At 37.1% G+C, this 21,503-nt stretch overlaps 1 protein-coding gene across 3 annotated transcripts in view; it reads left to right on the top strand.

Annotated features, from left to right (window-relative positions):
• The window catches only part of nbas (NBAS subunit of NRZ tethering complex), a 189,004-nt gene that overhangs the window by 117,999 nt on the left and 49,502 nt on the right, over positions 1 to 21,503 (top strand). For 2 of the 3 annotated variants that reach the window (XM_067384030.1, XM_067384029.1), the window contains exons 44-48: positions 608 to 942; positions 3,950 to 4,159; positions 7,666 to 7,868; positions 12,054 to 12,143; positions 13,291 to 13,486. In XM_067384030.1, the coding sequence (XP_067240131.1) occupies positions 608 to 942; positions 3,950 to 4,159; positions 7,666 to 7,868; positions 12,054 to 12,143; positions 13,291 to 13,486 (1,034 nt within the window). Of the gene's footprint in view, positions 1 to 607; positions 943 to 3,949; positions 4,160 to 7,665; positions 7,869 to 8,455; positions 8,542 to 12,053; positions 12,144 to 13,290; positions 13,487 to 21,503 lie in introns of those variants that run through there. The other variant, XR_010894960.1, reaches the window with a different exon arrangement.

Below are 21,503 nucleotides of genomic sequence, written 5' to 3'. Positions count from 1 at the left end.
CTATACTCTCTCCTGTCTCAGCTGATACCTTCACACTTAGTAGGCACCGAAAACACACTCTGTCGCATTCATGCTCCCAGACACCGTCCTGTAAAGGCTGTTCTTAGAATCTGCCAGAACCCAAGGGACAGAGATGGCACCTTCTTTTCCACATCTCTGTCTGTTAGAGTGTATATGTGTGTTGAATGCCCTCCTGGCCCCTGTCGTGAAATGGGCCCATTCTCAGAGGCAGGTGTTTCAATATTTAATGCCCTGATAAGGCTTTGTGTGTCAGTGTAATGTTGTCTGCCTGACTTGATATATCCTGGAGGCATGCCAAGTCTACAACTATTCACATTGATTGACACAAATTGAAAACATATTGAAGCTTGAAACTGCAATAAATGTCCCATATTTCAGGTTAATAGAGATTGAGATAGTATTCTCCAATTCAACATTTGGTGTTAATAGTGGATTCCATTGTGACAACATATCCCTTTAGTGTGGGACAAGTAGTATAACATTTTTTTTTTTTTTTTTGTAGTTAAGACTTTAAATAAAGTGCCTATACAGAAATTCATTGTGTGTATTCTGTATGATGCTGGAATCATAATGTTTTGCTCCTTAGGTCTGGACTATAAGAAGCTGACAGATGAGGATTCAGATCCTTTGAAAGCTCTGGAGCCGATACTGACCAGCCAGAATGTCCTGTCAATCTCCAAACTGGCCCCTCGAATCCCACAGAAGGGAGGTGACTCACTTACCTCTAGCGCTGTACACGCCACCTGGCTTCATAAACTGTTCTGGGAAGGGGATCAGCATGTGCTGAAAAAAGCCCCCCAGAGCGATCACGACTTCCTTCATGCCTATGACACCTGTGCCAAATACTTTGACCGACTGCTGCCTGTAGATTGTGTTAACTTCTTGGATGCCATCACCTTTTCCCCTGAAGCAGCCAATAAGGTGAGTCTAATGCAGAAAATTCGGTGGGTCTAGAGGGTTTTAATTTCAAAGTTTGCAATCATCTACTTTCAAAATTCGCTCAAACTGCAATAAAACAATGCATTCTGTCCAACTAATTTCCAAACAGTGTTTTTGAAATATCGCTTACCCCACCTTTAACCAATATCTTTGCTGCTGACCTTCAATAATCCAATTCAACCATACTAATAAGCAAAATTACTTTACATAAACATAACATTTGTGATCAGCCTTTATATTAGCCAAAAATAGAACTTTTTTGTTGTTATTAAAAACAAAGCGAGCAAACCCAGCCCAGGTGAGGCAAAAGTAATGTAACACATTACTTTCCATAAAAAGTAACTAAGCAATGCAGTCAGTTACTTTTTTAGGGAGTAAGGCTCTGTTTAAGGCTCTGTTCAAAGTTATTTAGTTGAAAAATGAATTGATTCCCAGTCCCCATGATCATATAGAGAAGCTTGGATTTTGGATGGGACAAAATACCTTACTGTACATGAACAAAAGCCCTGCTGTCCACAGAGCAGATCAAATCAGATACTTTGTCCAGTGCAAATGCTCTCATAGATTCCCAGTTAAACACAGTGGTCAGACTGATGTTTGAAGCCTGCTGTCCAATTAAAATGAATCATTAAAATCAACACATGGACATGAATATGCCATAACTCTGTGGTGTGTTCACTGATTCTCTGGACATGTTCATGTACACTAAGTGCTGTGTGATGTTTTAGCACCTCTCATCTCTTCCTTTCTCTCACAGATGGCTTCATTTTCTATTTATTCTGCCTGCAAGTCAAACACACACAAGTGTATACAAAAAAGTCACATACACACGCGGCCCTGTGGCAAACATCCTAAATGAGCCTCTGTAATCAAAAGGCTAATCGCTAATGCTTGTTGGCCCCTGGGGTGTTTAAATGAGGTTATTGTAATGATTGTTAGGTTGATATAATGTTGCAATGATTAGAGTTTGTTGAAAGCAAGTTACAAACACTCATTCCCATAAACACACACCCACTCCCACCATTATGGTAAGAGTGGCATTGATTTGGTACTCAAGAATACCACAGGGAGAAGCAGCCAGTGACATCTGCCATGACTCAGATGTAGAGTATTTGCAAACCGTGAGTAAATATAGTTAACATGCGTGTGCGTAAATGAAAGCAGATGAGCGTGGGAGGGGAGTGTTGGAGGTAAACAGTAAGATGAATCCAGGCATGTGGAGTGTTCTCACCGGGACCGAATTATGCGACATCATTACTGTTGTGGATTATAATAGTAGATGTGCAGCAGAATAATGGCCCATTTCTGACTGAACATTAGTTCAAGCAGAAAGGCTTGAGCACATTTCACCATTTCAGGATGTGAGCTTCCACTCTTTTGGGTTTACCTGCATGTGACTACTGATAGAGTTTAATTTCGGTCTCTATTCTTATGAGGATTTTTTTTTTTTTATGAAACATTAAAGGAAAACTGCTTTTACATGTGATCTTCAGGGATATTATTAGTGGACTTTTTAAAGACTTGGTGGAAAACTATTATACTGCAAATACAATCTATTAAGTAAATAGATATAAAATTTCAACTATATTGTTAAAAGTGGTGAATAAAATAAATTTGAATTTAATTGAAAATGTTTCTCTCCAGGTTTATATATGTAACATTAATAATGTTAAGAAAAAATATATATGCTGTCAAATATTAATTTGTTTTGGATTTAATAACAGTTTGGAAACATTTTTTGTTTTATTTATCGCACTTGATATTTTAATTAATGTTACAGTTGGGGTCTGTACGTGTTTTTTTTTTTTGTCGTTTTTTTTTTTTTTTTTTTTTTTTTTTTTTTTTGGGGAAAAATTAATACTTTTGTTCAGCAAGGATGCATTAAATTGATTAAAAATGACAGTAGACATTTATGAAATAAATTCTGTTCTTTAAACTTTCTGTTCAATAAAGTATCCTGAAAAAAATGCATTTCAGTTTCCACAAAAATATTAAGCAGCACAACTATTTTGAACGCTAATAATAATTAGAAATGTTTCTTGAGCACCCAAATCAGCATGTTCAAATAATTCTGAAGGATCATGTGACACTAAAGTCTGGTGTAATGATGCTATAAATTCAGCTTTGATATCACAGGAATAAATGTATAAATTAATGTTAAAATATATTAATAAACATTGTCTTTTCCATCAAATTAATGCAACCTTCATGACTTAAAGGTGATAGAGAGGATGTTTTCGTCGACTGAGAATCCAAAGAGTGTTACTGAGTTTTTGAAATGAGCGCATGCGTAAGAACAACCCCCCTCCTTCAAAGCTCATTTCAAAGGAACGCCTCCCAAAACTCGTGCACGAGTATTGGAACACAAGTGTTTACCACCGGCATTTGCTGTGTCGTGTTTTTTTTATTCATTATGTCGGACTCACCACAGGTGACTCATAATCTGCAGTTGTTATTCCTGTCTCCTGACAAAAACATTGCATGCAGCGCCTGTGGAGTGTGGAAAGTTGGAGAGCGCAGTCGCGCTCGTCTCTCACAAGGAACGTCACGGCAGTGATTGAAAAGCCAGAGGGCCAATCGTTTATGCGATGATCGCGTAAACGATTGGCTGATGTTTTTAAGGCCCTACCTCGTGCACAGATGATGTATATTAATATTATTGCTTTCAGTGCAAAAATTATAATATTAGTATAATAGTAATATTGCAAAAATGTATAAAACAAAACATCCTCTTTAGCACCTTTAATTTAAAAACAAACAAAAAAACATATTAACCCCAAACTTTTGAATGATATTGTATATTAATATAATTTCCATTTATCCTAATGTACTGTATATGTAGCTATAAAGCCTTTATATTTTATTAAATGGTTCCTTGCTAGGGAATCATCATATTTGGTTGGTATAGAAAAACAACAATGCTTCACCTTCAAAACTTAACATATTTATTCATGTCTTTCTTTTGTGTGTGATTTCTGTATGTGTTTAGCTCTCTGTCGAGGCCAGGCTAGAGATCACTAAGCGTGCACAGAAGGCTCTAAAAGGCATTAGCGACAAGAGTAAGAAAAAGGGTAATGATGACAGAAGTGAAAACTCCGCCTCCAACTTTGACTCCGCCCTCACTCACCTGCAGCAGTCTCTCGCTCATCTAGAGACTCTGAGCCACTCCTTCACTCTGTCACTCAAGACAAGTCAAGAGGTAATCCTTAACACACACAAAAATTTCATGAAAATTTACTGTACTCTTGTCATTTTATCATCCAAGACAGATGCTAACTGTAAAATATTATGCAAGTACCTAAGCTACTTGTTCTTTTTCTCTCTCATTCTATCTTCCTGTCCTCCTCCTTCACAATTTCTCACTTTCCTGACCTGTGAACAGTGGCTGTGATTGATTGGCAGGTTTGTAGCTGATGTCCTGTCTGCAGGATAGTAGCAGGCAGTCCATGTCAGCCTGTGGTTTCTTTAATGCACACATCGAGCCATTTGTATATGGAAATATATGGATTCATTTTTACAGCACACTTATCGAGCAGATACTGCCGTATCTCATTACCAGCACACCTTCACCGTGTCACACAACATGCTCCCCCAGGGATTTGCGCAATCTTGGAAACTGCAGTTTAATTCTCTGTTCGAGATGCCTTGCTGCCTGCGATATGCCAGTGTAGGAGAGTTACTAACTTAAATTCACAATGAAACATAAGTATAGACAGATTTTTTCTTCCATATTTTGACGTACATTTGATTGTAACCGATTATTGAAAAAGAAAAGTTCTGTTCATCGATTACATCACCAAAGAGAAGCCTGTCGCTCCACTGGAAGACTATTTTGATGACATTGTTTTATTATTAAAATATGCATTGATGAACCGTTTGCAATAAGATCTGCACTCCAAAAAAATAACATGTTAGCTCAACAAAAAATTCCATCAATTTAACTTTAAATAAAATTATGTTCAACTAACATACTACTTTGAGTTAGAGGAACTTTATGGCATAAACAAATTTAAGTTGATTACTCAAAAAATTGAAGTCACTACAACTACTTAAGTTGTAGCCCTGGAACTAGGGATGATCAAATTCATAGAATGTTAAACAAATTAAATATTTTTGCCTATATAGCTGCTGTGCACAAGCTGACAAGCGAAACTCAGAGTGGATTGAGCACGCAGCAGCACAGACATGCAAGCTTGTCGAGCACACATCCCTTTTTCACAGTTGCTGGAAAGTTTGTAGTCTGGTCGGATATCTCAATAGCAAAGCAGGAAAAAGGAGGCACATATTACTAATGTTAACTGACAGTAAAAACTGGACATGCATCAATTGGGATTTAAACAAAATCATAAATGTAAGTAAAACTTGAACTGTTATGTGATTTATGTGTAATGAGTGTTTCCCTACATTATTAAAGGACGTTTACAGCACAAGAAGTTTACTGTGCGCAAACATCTGAAGCATGCACTCAGAAAGCTGCGTCTCAGACAGTGATTGAATACTGCATTGAATTTTCTAACGAATTCACACAAAATTGTCTTTGCGAGTATCCTAATGAACATAGTTGGTTATGTTTTAAGTGAATGTAAACAGTTGAGAAATAAAACGCATGTCTAACAGTATATTGGATCCGTGCATTCGGTCTTAAAGGGACAGCAGCTTAATAAACCTGTTTTTAATGTTAATCAAACAGCAAAGAAATCACTCACTGCTGTTGAATGAATAACTTTTGTGTAATAAAGATTCGTCTATATTTAATTTATACAGTGAAGACTATGCAGTGATATTTTACAATTGATTACTTTATTCAAATTCTGTACCTGAAAACTATTGTTAGTATCTTTGTTCTATTGTATTTATTCCATTGTATTTATTTGTATTTGTGCTATTTGTACTTTGATTTATATATTTTTTAATTATTACTGTTTACTTGTCTTTAATAATGTTTTAAATTTACATCAGTTAGGCTAGTAGTTTTCGCTGTATTATGAATATTGTAATAGAGAATTGTGATATTTCACTGGTATCTAAACATTTGAACTACTGACCCAACCAGGCCAGTAGAAAAAATTCCTTAGCATTAAGCTCTGCTGAAGCAGCTCTAAATATGTGCTGTGCTATTAAATGAAAGATAATTTCTTTAAATAAATAAATGTACTGACCCCAAATTGTAAATGGCAGTGTATGCTGGGAGCAGAGGTGGAACTAACGAATTACAACTACTCACGTTACTGTGATTAAGTAGTTTTTTTTTTTTTTTGGGGGGGGGGGGGGGGTTTTACTTTTTTGAGTACATTTTTTTAATCTGTAATTTTACTTGTACTTGAGTACAAATAAAGCTAAGTAATCTACTTCGCTACTTGTAAAATCACATTCCGTTACTGAGTAAACCAACATTTTGAATTAATATTGAAACCATATGGCTCTGCTTTGACCAGCATATTGGTAGCCAATAAAGTTATTCGATCGTAAACGGACCAATGAAAACCCTGATATTTTACCAGCGCCGCGTTCTCATTCTCTTGTCTCCCCGACAGCGAGTTTGACACACACCCGCTCCTCTTGTCTCCTCTTGTTTCAGTTACAGCGCAGGATTGCAGGTATTGCGCATCATTTTAATCATACCCGCAGGTTTGTGGAGAGCACATTATTGAAACGCGAGAGCACATTCATGTAATGGCAGAAAACGACGCAAGCTCTCAAATATACAAGTGAACTGCCACTCCTCTCATGAGTGCGCGCTCTGTGTAGTGTGCAATAGCGAATCTCTCCGTGCTCTTAAATTAAACATTGTCAAAAGTTATCAATCAATCAGAATAGACTTCCATGTCTGTCCTATGAAAATGCTACAGGAAATCTAATTGGCTATAAGTGAAATGCACCGGAAAGTCTCAACAAACAAAGATGGATCTTTAATTTCTTTACAATGTAGATGTATGTTTCAGAATGGGGCATTTGTATGATTTTTACATATAAATAACCTAGTCTGTCTAACTGTAATATTTATAAAAACTTGTTTTTTTGTAAATTTAATTCAGTTTGAAATCAAGCTTTCTTGTGCTGCATGTGAGCTATTTCAACAAAGTTACCCTATTGTAAAAACAGAAATAAACATTTGTGATCAAATATTTAAGTGAGATTATTGTAATGGTAATTGATCAGTGTTATTGGTATTTAAAATGATACTGAATATTGATCATTTGTATTGTATTGAAGTTAGAAATTCCAGTATTGTGACCACTAATTCATGCACTTCATGAATAAAGTGAAAGTGCTTTGTTGAAAGTAGCTATTTTCTACTGACTGATTGAATATTGTTTGGCAATTCATTAAATATCGCCGGTTAAAAAGTAACTGGTAATTTTAGTACTTTGAGTAGTTCTTGAGAAGAGTAATTTGTACTTAAGTACTTTTTTGACACCAGTACTTTTACTTGTAACTGAGTATTATTTCAGCAATGTAACAGTATTTGTACTTGAGTATAAATTTTCAGTACTCTTTCCACCACTGGCTGGGAGTCATAATTATGTTTAGGCTGAAACAGACTTTGCGCCAGAAACATTCTTATAACACCTTAAATGCTCCCTCATTAGGAAGCTCCTCAGGTTTTGCAGCATGAAGCAAATGTGTGTGACAGACTTGTTCCTCATGAAGGTAATGTCACCTGAGCATGAGTGTTTATGTCTTTGTATTCTTGTCTTGTTTTAGGAGAGCTTGCGAAAATACAGTCGCATTTATGACCTGTCTAGGTCAGAGCAATCTAAGGTTCGGGAACTGGCCGTCACAATGGCAATGGACGGACAGCCCCTCGAAATAATCGAGCAGCTGCTCGCAGTCGCCGTGGGAACAAGTGACCTGTTACCGAAGAGCATAGTCCAGGACGCAGTGGAGCTGATCATAACTGCTCTCAGGTACAGCGATCTGCAGTTCTGCCTATTTCTCTCCACCAATGTCATTTTCTTAATATCACCCTTATTTTCTCCCTGTCTGTTTTATACCCTCGCTTGTTTCTCGTAATGTTTTCTCTGTCTCTCTTTCTCCTTCTCTCCATCTCTGTCTTTATGGCCTATCCTTCTATTAACCTGTGTCAGGCTGGATGTGTTTTTGCTTGATTGAGTTAAACACAATGTTGGCCTCTGCCCTGGCCTCTCATCTCTCTCCTTTACAGCTCACATTCTCTCTTTTTCTTACCTTTCATCTCCTGCTTTTAGGAGGTCACCACCTTCTCTGCTGGCTGGTTCTTAATAACGCTATCCTTTGTAATACTAGCAATTTAGAGAGCAGGATAGAGCCGGTGTAGATTTTTGAACCAATCTCTGATTTTCCACAACAACTTGTTAAAGCCAGGTTATTGTGGACCTATTTATTTAAGGTTTCAGACCAAACAACCAACATTTAAGATCCCAAAAAATCTGGAAAGACTGTTACTGTGATTCAGTCATTTGGCTTGGTGGTAGATTACATCCCACTCAGAAAGTTCAACTATTGAATCTTGCAGACATGCAGCAAAATAATTCTCAAAGGATTCCTGTGTCGATCATGTTGTGGGGGAAAAAAAAAACTTTCCTCGTGGATACACAATAAGTGAGTACCATATTGGTTAATGGGTTGATGACCGAAATGTACAGTATATGTACATTTACCATATTTGGTGAATGGGTGGATGACCGAAATGTACAGTATATGTACATTTACCATATTTGGTGAATGGGTGGATGACCAAATGTTATGCGTTTTTACATGTTATACCTTACTTTTGCATCATCTAAAGCTCATTTAAAGTTAATCTTTAAAAATGAATTATCTAGGTATTTATAACTAATATTTTAAAAACATGTATTTTTGTAATTTTTACACATTTTTAAATCAATATACATTTTTATATTGTAAATTATAATATTGTGGTGCCTAATTTCACTTACAGCATTCAAAACTATTTTTTATTTTATTTTTGTTTTTTTTAGATAGCATAGTCTAACACTGTGTCCTAACAAGACGCGATGTGATGCCACAACATGTGGATTAGCTGATTAACATAGAAAAGGTGTATCTTTTTTTGTTTTTGTCCTAACTAGCCGTGTCTGCAACGTCGCGGCTGGAACAACACCACAAAGTATGGTAATGATAATCTTATGTACTGTTTATGTGCTTTATTTAATATTAAAAGCATCTAATGTGAGTTTGTATATCATTTTGTGTGTCTTTTATAGTCGCACTGAGAGCAACAATTGATAATTCATCTTCAAAATAAATGAAAGGAAACAAGAACGCTCAAACTGTCATCTTATTGTGAACAGACAAGTGAAAAGATTTTTCAGTAACTCAGTACGTATTTTTAATAATGTTAAAATGGTGTAATATTCATGAATTTGATTATGTACTTATCCATTTCGTTGTGAGTGCCGGGGAGCTTGCCGAGAGAGCTTCCCCACATGCTGCTCTGATTGGCTGCGATTTTTGATTGACTGTATCGCGTTTCATAGTCGCCTCGCATCTGGTGTGGACAGACAAATTGTTTGTTGCTGGAATCTTACCGCATTGCGTCTGGTTAGGACACAGTGTAAAAGTTTAATATCTGCCATTTATCAGTTGTCAGATATGCAATGAAAAAAATTATCTCATCAGAATCAAACTGAATTGTATTATCAACACATCCCTACTTTTTTTATTAGTGATTCGTTTCTTCTTTTCATTTTGCATATGCTGTGAATAGGCCTTTACATGCCAAATACTTGAAAACTTTTTTTTAGTGAATCTTAAAGACCATCAAATTGTGGGAATTGTCATTCTGCACCTCCTGATTAGTCATTCTGCTTTGTGAGCCTGTGTTGATCAGACATTTCAGCTCAATCTGTAATCAAGCAGGATTAGTGAAGGTCCCTTGAATCAAAGAAAATGCTGGTCAGAAAAATTAAGATTGATTACAGTTGCTTTTATTCAGATGCAGCCTCCCCCTCTTCTCTGTGCTGGAGTGATTCATATTCTAGGTAATTGCTTAAAACTAAAGCGTGTTCCTGTCTTCTGCTGCTAATTACTGGTTTGTAGAGGTGGGCAAATGAATCATTAACAATGAATGATTTGGGCACAGGGAATTGTCAAACTATTTTGGAAAGTTTATTTCATCAAACTGTATTCTCTGCTGTTCCAGCTTTCTTGTGGCTTGTTTTTTTTAACTAGATTGAAATTCTCTTTGAAAGGAGGTGGAATCTGTGGTCTACCAAGCTGCTCATGATTGATGTTTATATCTGCGGAGTAAAAGATTACGGTTACGTTTCATGTATAAATAATCCTTTAGCATCACAGTGTTCCTCCATTGAAGGGCACCGACGTATTTACTGTGTAGTTGCGTTCAGTGGTGCAGTGAAGTTTAAAGCAAGGTTTTAAGATTTTGCTGCTTTGCAAAATTCTTAATACTGAAGGGATGCTGAAATATTTAAATTCGTCTTCTAAATCTTGGCTTGCAGTTGATATCTGATTTGTTAACATTTAAGTCTGTTTCAAGACTAGCACTTCAAAAGTTTGGGGTCGGTAAGATTTTTTTTTTTTTTTTTTAAATAGTATTTTATGATCAGGCTGCATTTATTTGATCAAAAATACAGTCAAAATAGTAATATTATGAAATATTTTAAAAATATTATATTACTGTTTTAAATTTGAACATATTTTAAAATGTAATTTATTCCTATTTACTCCAGTCTTCAGTGTCACATGATCCTTCAGAATTCATTCTAATATGCTGATTTGGTGCTCAGAAAATGTTTATCGTTATTATCAATGTTGAAAAGGGTTATAATATATTTATGGAAACTGTGATACATTTTGTCAGGATATAATAGAAAAGGAAGTTCAAAAGATCTGTATTTATTTTATAATGGATTATAATTATCTTTACAGTAAGGATGTATTAAATTGATAAAAAAAAATAAAAATAATTACTATTTAAAAAAAAAAAAAAATCTTTCTGACCCCAGACCTTTGAACAGTAGTATAGTTGTATGTGTAATATTTTAAGTAATAGTGTCATAGAAAAGTCATTTACATCTTTGTAATCTTTGTATGATTATTATAATAATGTTACAGTCTGAATGTAATATTTTAGACGATTGAAAGGGACTTCATTTGTGTTGGAATTAAAAATAAACCCTTTAAACTTATTATAACCAGAGTACCAGAGGAATGTTAGAGCAATCCTTTTCGTTTAACATTACATGAAAATTTTAATGATGCTGTAGCAATAAAACGGGCTGCTGTGGAGATTACAAGGGCAAAGCAGAAAAATATGTCCCAACTAGCACTCTGCTAATTAAAATAAATCACTCATTGTTTTATACAGCACATCCACTGAGTGTGATTTGAAACAGTTGTGGGAATACAGCTGAAGTAAATAATATATATTATACAGAGGATGTTGAAACATGAATGTTTTGGAAGCAACATGAGCAAAATTGTCATCCCCACTGAAGCATCACTCATGTTACATTGACTTGTGATATCTCTTAGCCAAAGAGAGTTGGTAAGGTATAACATACAACAACAGCACTGAAGGAAACTGCAAAACAGCACTTTTGTTGAGATCTTGGAGAAGAAGACACCTCTGAAGAATGGCCTCTGGGGGCTACAGATTATTTAACGCCAGACTGACAAAGTGTTTTCTGCAGCAGTAGGAATGAAATAAGAGAACGCTGGCATAAAAATACAAAGCAATTATTAATAGAAACATAATTAGGTGGTGCAGCCTCATGCATAAAAGCATAACACAAACACCTTTAATGGAGTGAGACAGACAATGCCAGAAGAGAAGGGAGGAGCCCTGCAGCTAGAACATCAGCAGAAGAGCGTTAAGATTGCTCAGTGTGAAAATCCCTTCCTTCGGTGCACACACACAAACACACAACGTCTGCACTGCAGCCATAGAGCCACTTAAAAGCCTCAAGACATTGAATCAAAACTCAAGCTGTGTGTGTGTGTGTGTGTGTGTGTGTGTGTGTGTGTGTGTGTGTGTGTGTGTGTGTGTGTGTGTGTGTGTGTGTGTGTGTGTGTGTGTGTGTGTGTGTGTGTGTGTGTGTGTGTGTGTGTGTGTGTGTGTGTGTTTTCAGTGGTGACAAGGACGTGTTGAAAGATTATGCAGACCCCTTGAAGGTACTGGAAGGAATTGTTGCAGCAGTGCACACTAATGTGCAAAGCGGGTAGGTGTATCTTTTGTTACAATGTTCCCATTTACTAAATATTGAAACACAATGTTGTCCATTTGACCTCAGAAGAAAGGATATGCTAGTTAAAGTATAAAGTCATATGAGGACACTACTATGATATAGTTGCTGTGGGTTACAGGGATGTTTCTGCAGTTAAAATGGATTGTTTGACATGGCATGAAGCAGACGCAGTAAGAGCATGATACAAGAAACCAATGTTCTGTAAATAATTGCACTACAAATAATAGTGATGATCACAGTAAACAATTATTTTGACATATGTAAATAGTTAATTAACCTAACTGGCTAATTAACAGAATTATATTGATGTGCATGTTCAGTCACCTGTACATATATCACTTTGTTTATTGTTCAAATATGGCTCCTACTGTCAGATATTTTGAGCCAATTTTTTGCATTTAAAAAAAAAAAAGTGAAACAAATTAACATTATGAAATGAAAAAGATGCATGTAGGATTTAAATATTTAAGATGTAATATTTGAGCACTATTTCCTGCTAAATAAAATAATATTACAAACTGTTTTTTATATGCCAAGCCACAGTAATTATAAATTAAGTACATTTGATTATTTAATTATATTTACATGTACTGTTACATTAATATTTGAATGTACACTACCATTCAAAAGTACGATTTACAAAAAAAAAAAAAGTAAATAAATTTTTTGTTTTAAAAATATTTTGAAAATATTAAGCAGCGCATCTGATTTTGACACTGGATGGATGGATGGATGGATGGATGGATGGATGGATGGATGGATGGATGCATAAATGGATGGATGCATAAATGGATGGATGTACAGATGTATGCATGGATCTATGGTCAACCATAAGATAACCGTGATATATATTTTTCTTCAATGAATAAAAGGTACAAAAGAACATAATTTATTTGAAATATCAATCTTTTGTAACTTCATAAATGTATTTACTATCAGTTTAATGCATCCTTTCTAAACAAAAGTATTCATTTCTTTCGGTCTTACTTATCCCAGACCTTTGAATTGTAGTGTATGCATGATCTGTAATATACTGTATGTGTACATAAAGAAAACAAAATGCAGATTTTTTAAAAAAATTTATGTAATGTTCAGACTATTTTACATTCATTTATTTTAGTGGGAATATGGTGACATCAGAGGACATGCTGGCTTGGTTACGTCCTTTTTGTGGGGACGATGCTAAACCCGTCCGACCAAGAATTGAGGTCCTGCAGATCCTAGAACATTCATTCAGCCTCAGCGATCAAGACATCCACCTCCTGGTGTTCTTCAGGAGCCAAGCCATTCTGAAAGCCTGCTGGCCAAACAGAAAGGTGAAAAATATGCATATACCCACACTGGCACAAAACACGATTTAAACTTCACACATAAATATTATTACGTTCCCACATCTCTGACTCAGTATTAGCTTATTTCCTCTGTGAGGCACTGTGAATGTAATCTCATTTTACAGCGCAGCCCTTTGCGAGTTAGCATGTGCTTATAGGAATTGCTTGACTATTCTCATGCATGTAGTAGTGTGTGTGGGAAGGAGTGAGATGTATTTGGTCCAGGGATTACCGATTGCCTGCTTAGCCATGCTCTTTGGCCTCACCTCATGTTGCTTTGGTGATGCGAGCATGCCATTCTGCCATTTTATGTGGTGTTTTATGTCAGGCAGTATGTACCAGAGCGGCTGAGTAAATTCAAGAGTTGAATATAAAGAAGAACTATGAAACACTTCTGTCCAAGTCTGTCAATGTTTTCTCAGGCAAATGACCTTCTGATTTTCCTGACAAAATGTTTAGCTTACAAATGTCAAAGAGATCAGATAAATATAGCTGAATATAATTGAATTATAATGTTTAATGCAACTCAGATGCGCCTACAGCTTGTTTGTACATTTTAGTTAAAAATGATTAACATGATTAGAACAGATTTTCTTTGTGTTTAAAAGAAGAAATGAGGCTTGGATGTATGGATAGATGGATGGACAGATGGACCATGGATGGAATGATGCATGGTTGACCGGATGGATGGATGGATGGATGGATGGATGGATGGATGGATGGATGGATGGATGGATGGATGGATGGATGGATGGATGGATGGATGGTCGGTCAAATAGGTGCATAAATGGATAGATGTATGGATACATGCATGGATGGATGGTCAAATAGATGCATAAATGGATGGATGTACGGATGCATGCATGAATGGATGGTCAAATGGATGGATGGATGGATGGAACAATGGACGGACAGATGCATGGATGGATGGATGGATGGACAGGTGGACAGATGGACCATGGATGGAATGATGCATGGTTGACCGGATGCGTGGATAGACGCATGGATGGATGGAGGGATGGATGGACAGATGCACGGATGGATGGATGGATGGATGGATGGATGGATGGATGGATGGATGGATGGATGCATGCATGAATGGATGGTCAAATAGATGGATGGATGGATGGATGGAACGATGGATGGATGGATGGACGGATGGATGCATGGAACAATGGACGGATGGATGCATGGAACAATGGACGGATGGATGGACAGATGGATGGATGGATGAATGGATGGATGGATCGGTGGACAGATGGACCATAGATGGAATGATGCATGGATGACCGGATGCATGGATAGACGCATGGATGGATGGAGGGATGCATGGATGGATGGAACAATGGATGGACGGATGGATGGATGGATGGATGGATGGATGGATGGATGGATGGATGGATGGATGGATGGATGGATGGGTGGATGGACGGACGGACGGATGGACAGATGGACCATGGATGGAATGATGCATGGTTGACCGGATGCATGGATAGACGCATGGATGGACAGATGCATGGATAGATGGATGGATGGATGGTCGGTCAAATATGTTCATAAATGGATAGATGTACGGATGGATGCATGCATGGATGGATGGTCAAATAGATGCATAAATGGAGGGATGTACGGATGCATGCATGAATGGATGGTCAAATAGATGCATAAATGGAGGGATGGATGGATGAACAGACAGATGATTGGTTTTTGGAAGTATATTAAAGAAAGAATCAAAGACTTTTGTCAATATACCTCCATAATAGTTCTTTAGTTAGTTTTCTGACATAAAGGAAAAAGTCACCTCATCTCACTCAACACACAGCACAAAAATACATGCTGTTAATCCATTTTCCACCAAATCACATAATCCATTCTTTCACTAAACTTTAATCATGCAAATGAATATTTATATAAGCAGAAGCTATCAGATGTTTGGTTTAACTTTAAGAGGATTACTCTGTCAATTGTTTAATAGAATAATTAAATGCAACTTTCAGTCTTCAGGGGTTTAAAGCAAAAGAGGTTCTCAAGATTGCCGTTATAGTTCCAGTTTCCAGTCAGCCCTTGATTAGCATTAGTCAATGGTAAACAACAGCATATCAAGCTTTTGGTTGAAAAGAGCCATTTCTAGCATGTCATGGTTTGGCTTTGACTAGTTTAGAGCATGTTGAACATTTAGAATGGAGTCTAACCTTTAATTCCACAGATTATCACTTCACTTCTCTTTAAAATTGCCTCAATTGTGGCTTACACTATTGCTTGGCCGTATCCTTTCATTGGGTCTCCAATGTTGGCAATAGCTTTGTTTTCCTCAACGAAATGAATCATTTGTGTCTTTATTGTGATCTGAAAATGTAAGGGAAATGAGGGGAGTTGTAATGAGAAGTCATGCCCTGAAGGTGGAGGAGTAATTAAAATTAAAAGATTGCGGGAAAGGGGATTGGCTCCATTTCACTGAGGTGTAGAGTCCTCGAATGGATGCCACAAACTCAGATGCCTAAATCCTGATTGGGAGCGCTGAGCCGGGCCTGTGCGCCCTGAGCGGTGGGCATTAGGCCACGGAACACTGCCGCCACGTGTCTGCCTGCTGAGGAGCGGATGCTGGTTTATATCATGAGCCAGGGAGTCTGGTTATCAACTGGTAGCCCCAGGTGTACGTGTGTCTTTATTTATGTTGGTACCTGGGCATTTTTGGTTTTCTCTGTGTTTTTGTAGTGTGCTCGTTCATGCCCACAGGATTGTGCGCGTGTGTGTCTGTTAATATAACACATCTACCCCCTGTATCCCAAACTAATCATCTCCTAACTCACGCACCGGCCCATCCTGCCCAGCACCATAGCAACTGAGATTTCACTGCTGCCAAGCAGGAGCTGCGTTTCAGGTCTCACATCTGTTTGTTCTGTTGCGTGTTTTGCTGAGCTGTATTTTTCACTGTTGTTGTTTATTTCTGCTGTGGTGTTTATCTCCCTGATGTATGAGGTAGTATTGTTGAACTTTATCAAAGCCGAATCGGGGCCGTCCTTTCAAATTCATAGAAAGAGGGAGAAGCATGTGTGAGCAATGGAAAGTGCCAGGCTGGTTATTGTACGGTTGTCTGATTAAGGAAATGACTTTGATCGCAGACAGAATGAGAGTGGTTGGACTTTTTGTCTCATTCACTAACTGTCAGTGGAATGTGATGGCTCTCTCAATTGCATTCAGTGTGTTTAATTGCTGATGGGATTCCCTCTAAAATGACATACTGAACCTCAGCAGAAATCTTTGTAGCTGTAAGGAAATTCTTTGGAGCTGTGTGTTTTATTGCTGCTTTGTTGAGGTTGCACTTTTTCCCTCTTTTTCACAAATTGCCTTGACAGTCAACTCGAAGGCTTGTTCCCCATCTAATCTCAAAACAAGTCACTCCTATACATAGGATCTTTGGAGTTTATTCCAGTGAACTGCTGGAACTTTGAGGCCCCAAAGATACATAGATTTTCTATATTTAAAAATGTGAAAAACATTTTTCGCCCCAAGCAAAATGTTTGTACCTGTAGGCTAGGCCTACATATTAGCAAGCAAAATGATCCACATGGAAATGTGAACTTGATGCCCTTAAAACTGCTGCTACTGTTTACTGGGTGCCAAATTTAAAGCTGCAGTCTGCGATTTTTCCTCTTTGTTGCCATCTCTTGTTTGAAACCTGCAATTGCAGTCATATGCGGAACAGTTATCTGTACGTGTGTTGTGCATTGGCACAGCTCGTCAGCATGGATGAATCTAATGTTTGCACCTGTGTGAATACTGTACTTCAGAATCACAGATTCTACATCTTGAAAGTATGACCGATATAACAATTTTCACTGGAAAATATCATCTGAACAAGTAAGTAACATGTCTGCCACTTTTGTTCTGACCAAAAAAAGCATTAGGCGTACAATAAATCGTGCTGCCAATGATGATTAAATCGAACTATCGCTTAGCTCGGATCATGCCAAACCGTGCAAATTCTTATTACTGTTATACTTTGCTCTCAAATCGTTAATGTTAAAAACATCAGCATTGCGTGACTATGAGTATTCAGTGTATATTAGCGTTACCTGTAGTTTTCAATTTCTGTAGCCACTCAACAGTCCAAGGTCTTTTGCTTTTTGACAATCGGTGAATCTCCAGTTGTCACTGATGATTGTCATTTGGACCTTTCTGGATTACAATCCACCATCAAAATGATAAGTTTAATTATTTGAGCTGCTGTGAGAACAGGCTATAAATGATCCGTTACCAGCAGAATCCTCACGTGATAAAAGCGACTTGCCTGGACTCCTCCTTTCTGTTTTACGGACGTGACATAATGACGCACAGAGGAACTGCTGCATGCTCAAATTTCCCATGGAAATTCACCATGTCGCTCTTATTATAAAACATTATTACAAGCTTACCGTTGTGAATCGAGCTAAGATAATGAGATAGTTGACACTGGGTGGTTATGTACTTGCTCAAAAATTGATTTTGGATCATTTTTAACCAAAAAAAGTTACGGACTGCAGCTTTAAGCATATTTTTTATGCACATAAAAAAAGCATAACTAGATTAAAGACCCCCTGTGGTGAAAATCAAGTTTTGTAGTGTCTATGTAGTGTTTTTAATATGCTTTAAGACAAACCATGTGCAAATTCATAAGTCAGCACCATTGCTGAGTATTTTATGTTTAAAACAGTAAACCAAAAATCGTTGGTATTTGTGACGTCATGTTCAGAGGAAAATGGCTGCTTATTCTCTCGATACTGTCTGTTTTACTGAGAAATCGCTTTAGGTGATTCACTGAGAGAGCAGTCCAAACAAATGCAAGTAGATTCAGACTGTTTTGCAAAAAGGGTTTTACCAATTCATAATTTAAAACACAATTTAAGCGTCAGAAAATATGTGAGCAGTTCAGTTGCACAGCTGTTAAACTGAATATACGAAGCAAAGCAAGCATTTTTCTTAAATATCCACAACACAAACAACAAATTGCTCATCACTACAGCAACAGTATACTCTCCAAACTGGCGTGAGCGAGTAGAAGTGGGGCTAATTTGCATATTCATTGATCCGTGTATATTAAATGAGAGTTACATTCAAGCTATTTTAAGGCATGAAGAAATTTTTTTCACTTGAATTTTTTTTTTTTAATATGTTATTTTGATGATCAAAGATGAGTTTTAAGAGATAAAATAATTGACTACAGGGGGACATTAACTAACATGAACTATTACTAACTTTAAAATGAATATTGTATTAAAGTACAATATTCTGTATAGTAATTTATATTTATTTTAATAGTAATAGTAATAATAGTATCATGAACTACAATTATTTAGAGCATTTATTAATCTAGATTTTAATTTCAACATATGTCAATTCAATATATACTGAATTATCAATGAACACCAAAATGTTTTCCAAAAGATATTTCAAAAAAATTACCTGCATTATCTGTCTATTATCCTGTCAATTTCTGCCTGCATTCTGAAAACGATCTCTATCCCTTTGGCATCGCAATGACTTTTGTTCAGATCCTCATCCCGATGGCTCATGGCCGTGGATTTTCATGTCTTAATTTTAGCCATCCGTCTTAGCCTAACGGCAGCAAAATGTCACGGTCCCTGTGAGCGCTTACTGTTCGTTTGGCAGAGGACAGCAGCTTTGTCAGTCTGAATTGAGAATCTTTATTTGGCAGCTATCCGTGTCCCAGACTCCCTTGTTTACTTGGTTTCTCAAGTAGTTATTGATGTAATGAGTGCAAATGAATATTAGGACATTGGTGTGCGTGTGTGTTTTTGGGACCAGGCATGAGGTGTTATCGTTGCCATGGTCCTTTGACTTGATAATCTGGAGTCATTTGTCATGTTTAGAAGCTGTCAGTGTTTAGGTTAAACAGAAGGGTGTGTGTATGTGTTTGTGTGTTTCACCACAGACCATCTTAATGACTAGGGTTAATGTGGTCATTTAAACAAGGTCTTCGTTTCCCCTGGAGTGCATGCTTTAATATGCCCATACTTAGTAGTGCCATTTTAATGTCTTTATCCAGTGTGTGTGTGTGTGTGTGTGTGTGTGTGTGTGTGTGTGCGTGTGCGTGTGCGTGTGCGTGTGCGTGTGCGTGCGTGTGTGTGTGTGTGTGTGTGTGTGTGTGTGTTCTTGGCAGCTTGTTGATTACAGAGGAAGAGCTAAATGCACCACATTGAAGCATTCTTGTTAGTTACTATCCAGTTACCAGTCAGTGAGGTTGCTGAGTTTTATTATTATTCTATAATATTTATTCTATTTTTAATATTTCAATATAGCATTATTGTATAATAATGTTTGTGAAAGACGTCTCACCAAGGCTAAAGCTGCTTTTATTAATCAAAATATTGTGAAATATTTTTAAAATTAAAAAAAAAAAAATCTATATTTTAAAATGCAACTTATTCCTTTGATGGCAGAGCTGAATTTTCAGCAGCTAGTACTCCAGTCTTCAGTGTCACATGATCCTTCAGAAATCATTTTAATATGCTGATTTGGTGCTCAAGAAACATTTCTTATTATTTTCAGTGTTGAATACAGTTGTGCTGCTTAATATTTTTTGTGGAAACCATGATTTTTCACGATTCTTTGAATAGACCCAAACTTTGAATAATATAATATAATATAATATCTTTTGTATGTGCTTATTTTTACTTTGAAATGTTTAGTCATGTAAATGTTTTTGTATTCTGTACATTTAGTGTGATGAGATTTTCTGGCTCTAAAGAAATATCACTCTCTCTCTCACACACACACACACACACACACACACATTCACATTTGTGTGTCTTCAAAATGTCATTGTGATGTGACATCAGACCCACTGGCAGTGTGTCAGCTTTGGTCTGTCACGAGCGCTCTTGTCTTTCACACGTGTCACTCTCCCCTGTCATTAGCCCCACCTGGCACAGCCCGGGGCCTTAGCTTACATCATCTCCCGCTTCACAGGCTTCAAGTGTCAGGAAGTTTCACTTGCTGTACTTTGCTGCATTACCTTCCAGAGGTCTTACTGAATGTTTCTCTACTTCTAATTCCCTGAAATTTCTCTAGTTTCACTAATCTATTTTTTTTTTTTTTTTTTTTTTTTTTTTTGACATTGTTTCAAAGTCACTTTCAAGAAATGTCAGTTCACTCATCAGCCATATTTGCAGTGCCTCCATTTTGGGGATGCAAGACCAACTACTATCTACTAGGGGTATAACGGTATGTCTATTCATACCGAACGGTTCACGGGGCAAGATCCAAATGGAAGTGATCATCCCTATGCCCTATCCGATCATCCCTATGTGAGCAGGGCACGCGCGTGCCGTATGTAGCTTTTTGGAATGCGCTTGGCAAAAGGAGCGGCGTAATTTTCCTATTATCTTCAGCTGGGATGTTCCCCTGATGCAGCGCTGGCATAAGTAAATATACAATTTATATTTTTAAAAGTTTTATATATATATATATATTACTTTTTATATATAATATAGCATATTTTAAAAACTTTTTAAAATATAAAATGTATGTTTTTTATTTGCAACATTTAGGCCCAAAGTCCAAAAAAGCGCTTTTTAGCCAGCTGAAAACGCTAGGCGCTCTGCTTAAAACGCCTATCTGTCAGCGCCAGAGAGCGCTTCAGCTGCGCAGCGTTTTTTTTTTTTTTTTGAGACACTTTGTTGCTATGATACGGAATATCTGTGGCACTGTTACTTATAACTAATTTGTTTCAGACTAAAAATGTTGACACAATGTGGAATAACTTGCTATGTATGTTCGGAGACCAGCAATATTAATTTCTCATCCATTTTTTTCCCGTTCTCTGCTTGGTGTTGTATTTGTCCCGCCCCTCCTCCACTCTGATTGGACGGCTGGCTAAAAAGTGACAGTGATGAGCGCAGTGTTTTACTCAAAGTTGAACATTCTTTAACTCGAGGCGACCAGTAATAAATGCCGAGCTCTCAGCTCTTAAGCATGAAAAAGACGCTCAGAGCCTCGTTAA

Source organism: Chanodichthys erythropterus, chromosome 4 (genome assembly GCF_024489055.1).
Source record: "Chanodichthys erythropterus isolate Z2021 chromosome 4, ASM2448905v1, whole genome shotgun sequence".
NCBI lineage: Eukaryota > Metazoa > Chordata > Actinopteri > Cypriniformes > Xenocyprididae > Chanodichthys > Chanodichthys erythropterus.
Note: the sequence above shows the minus strand (reverse complement) of the source record. Positions and strands in the feature narration are given on the sequence as shown.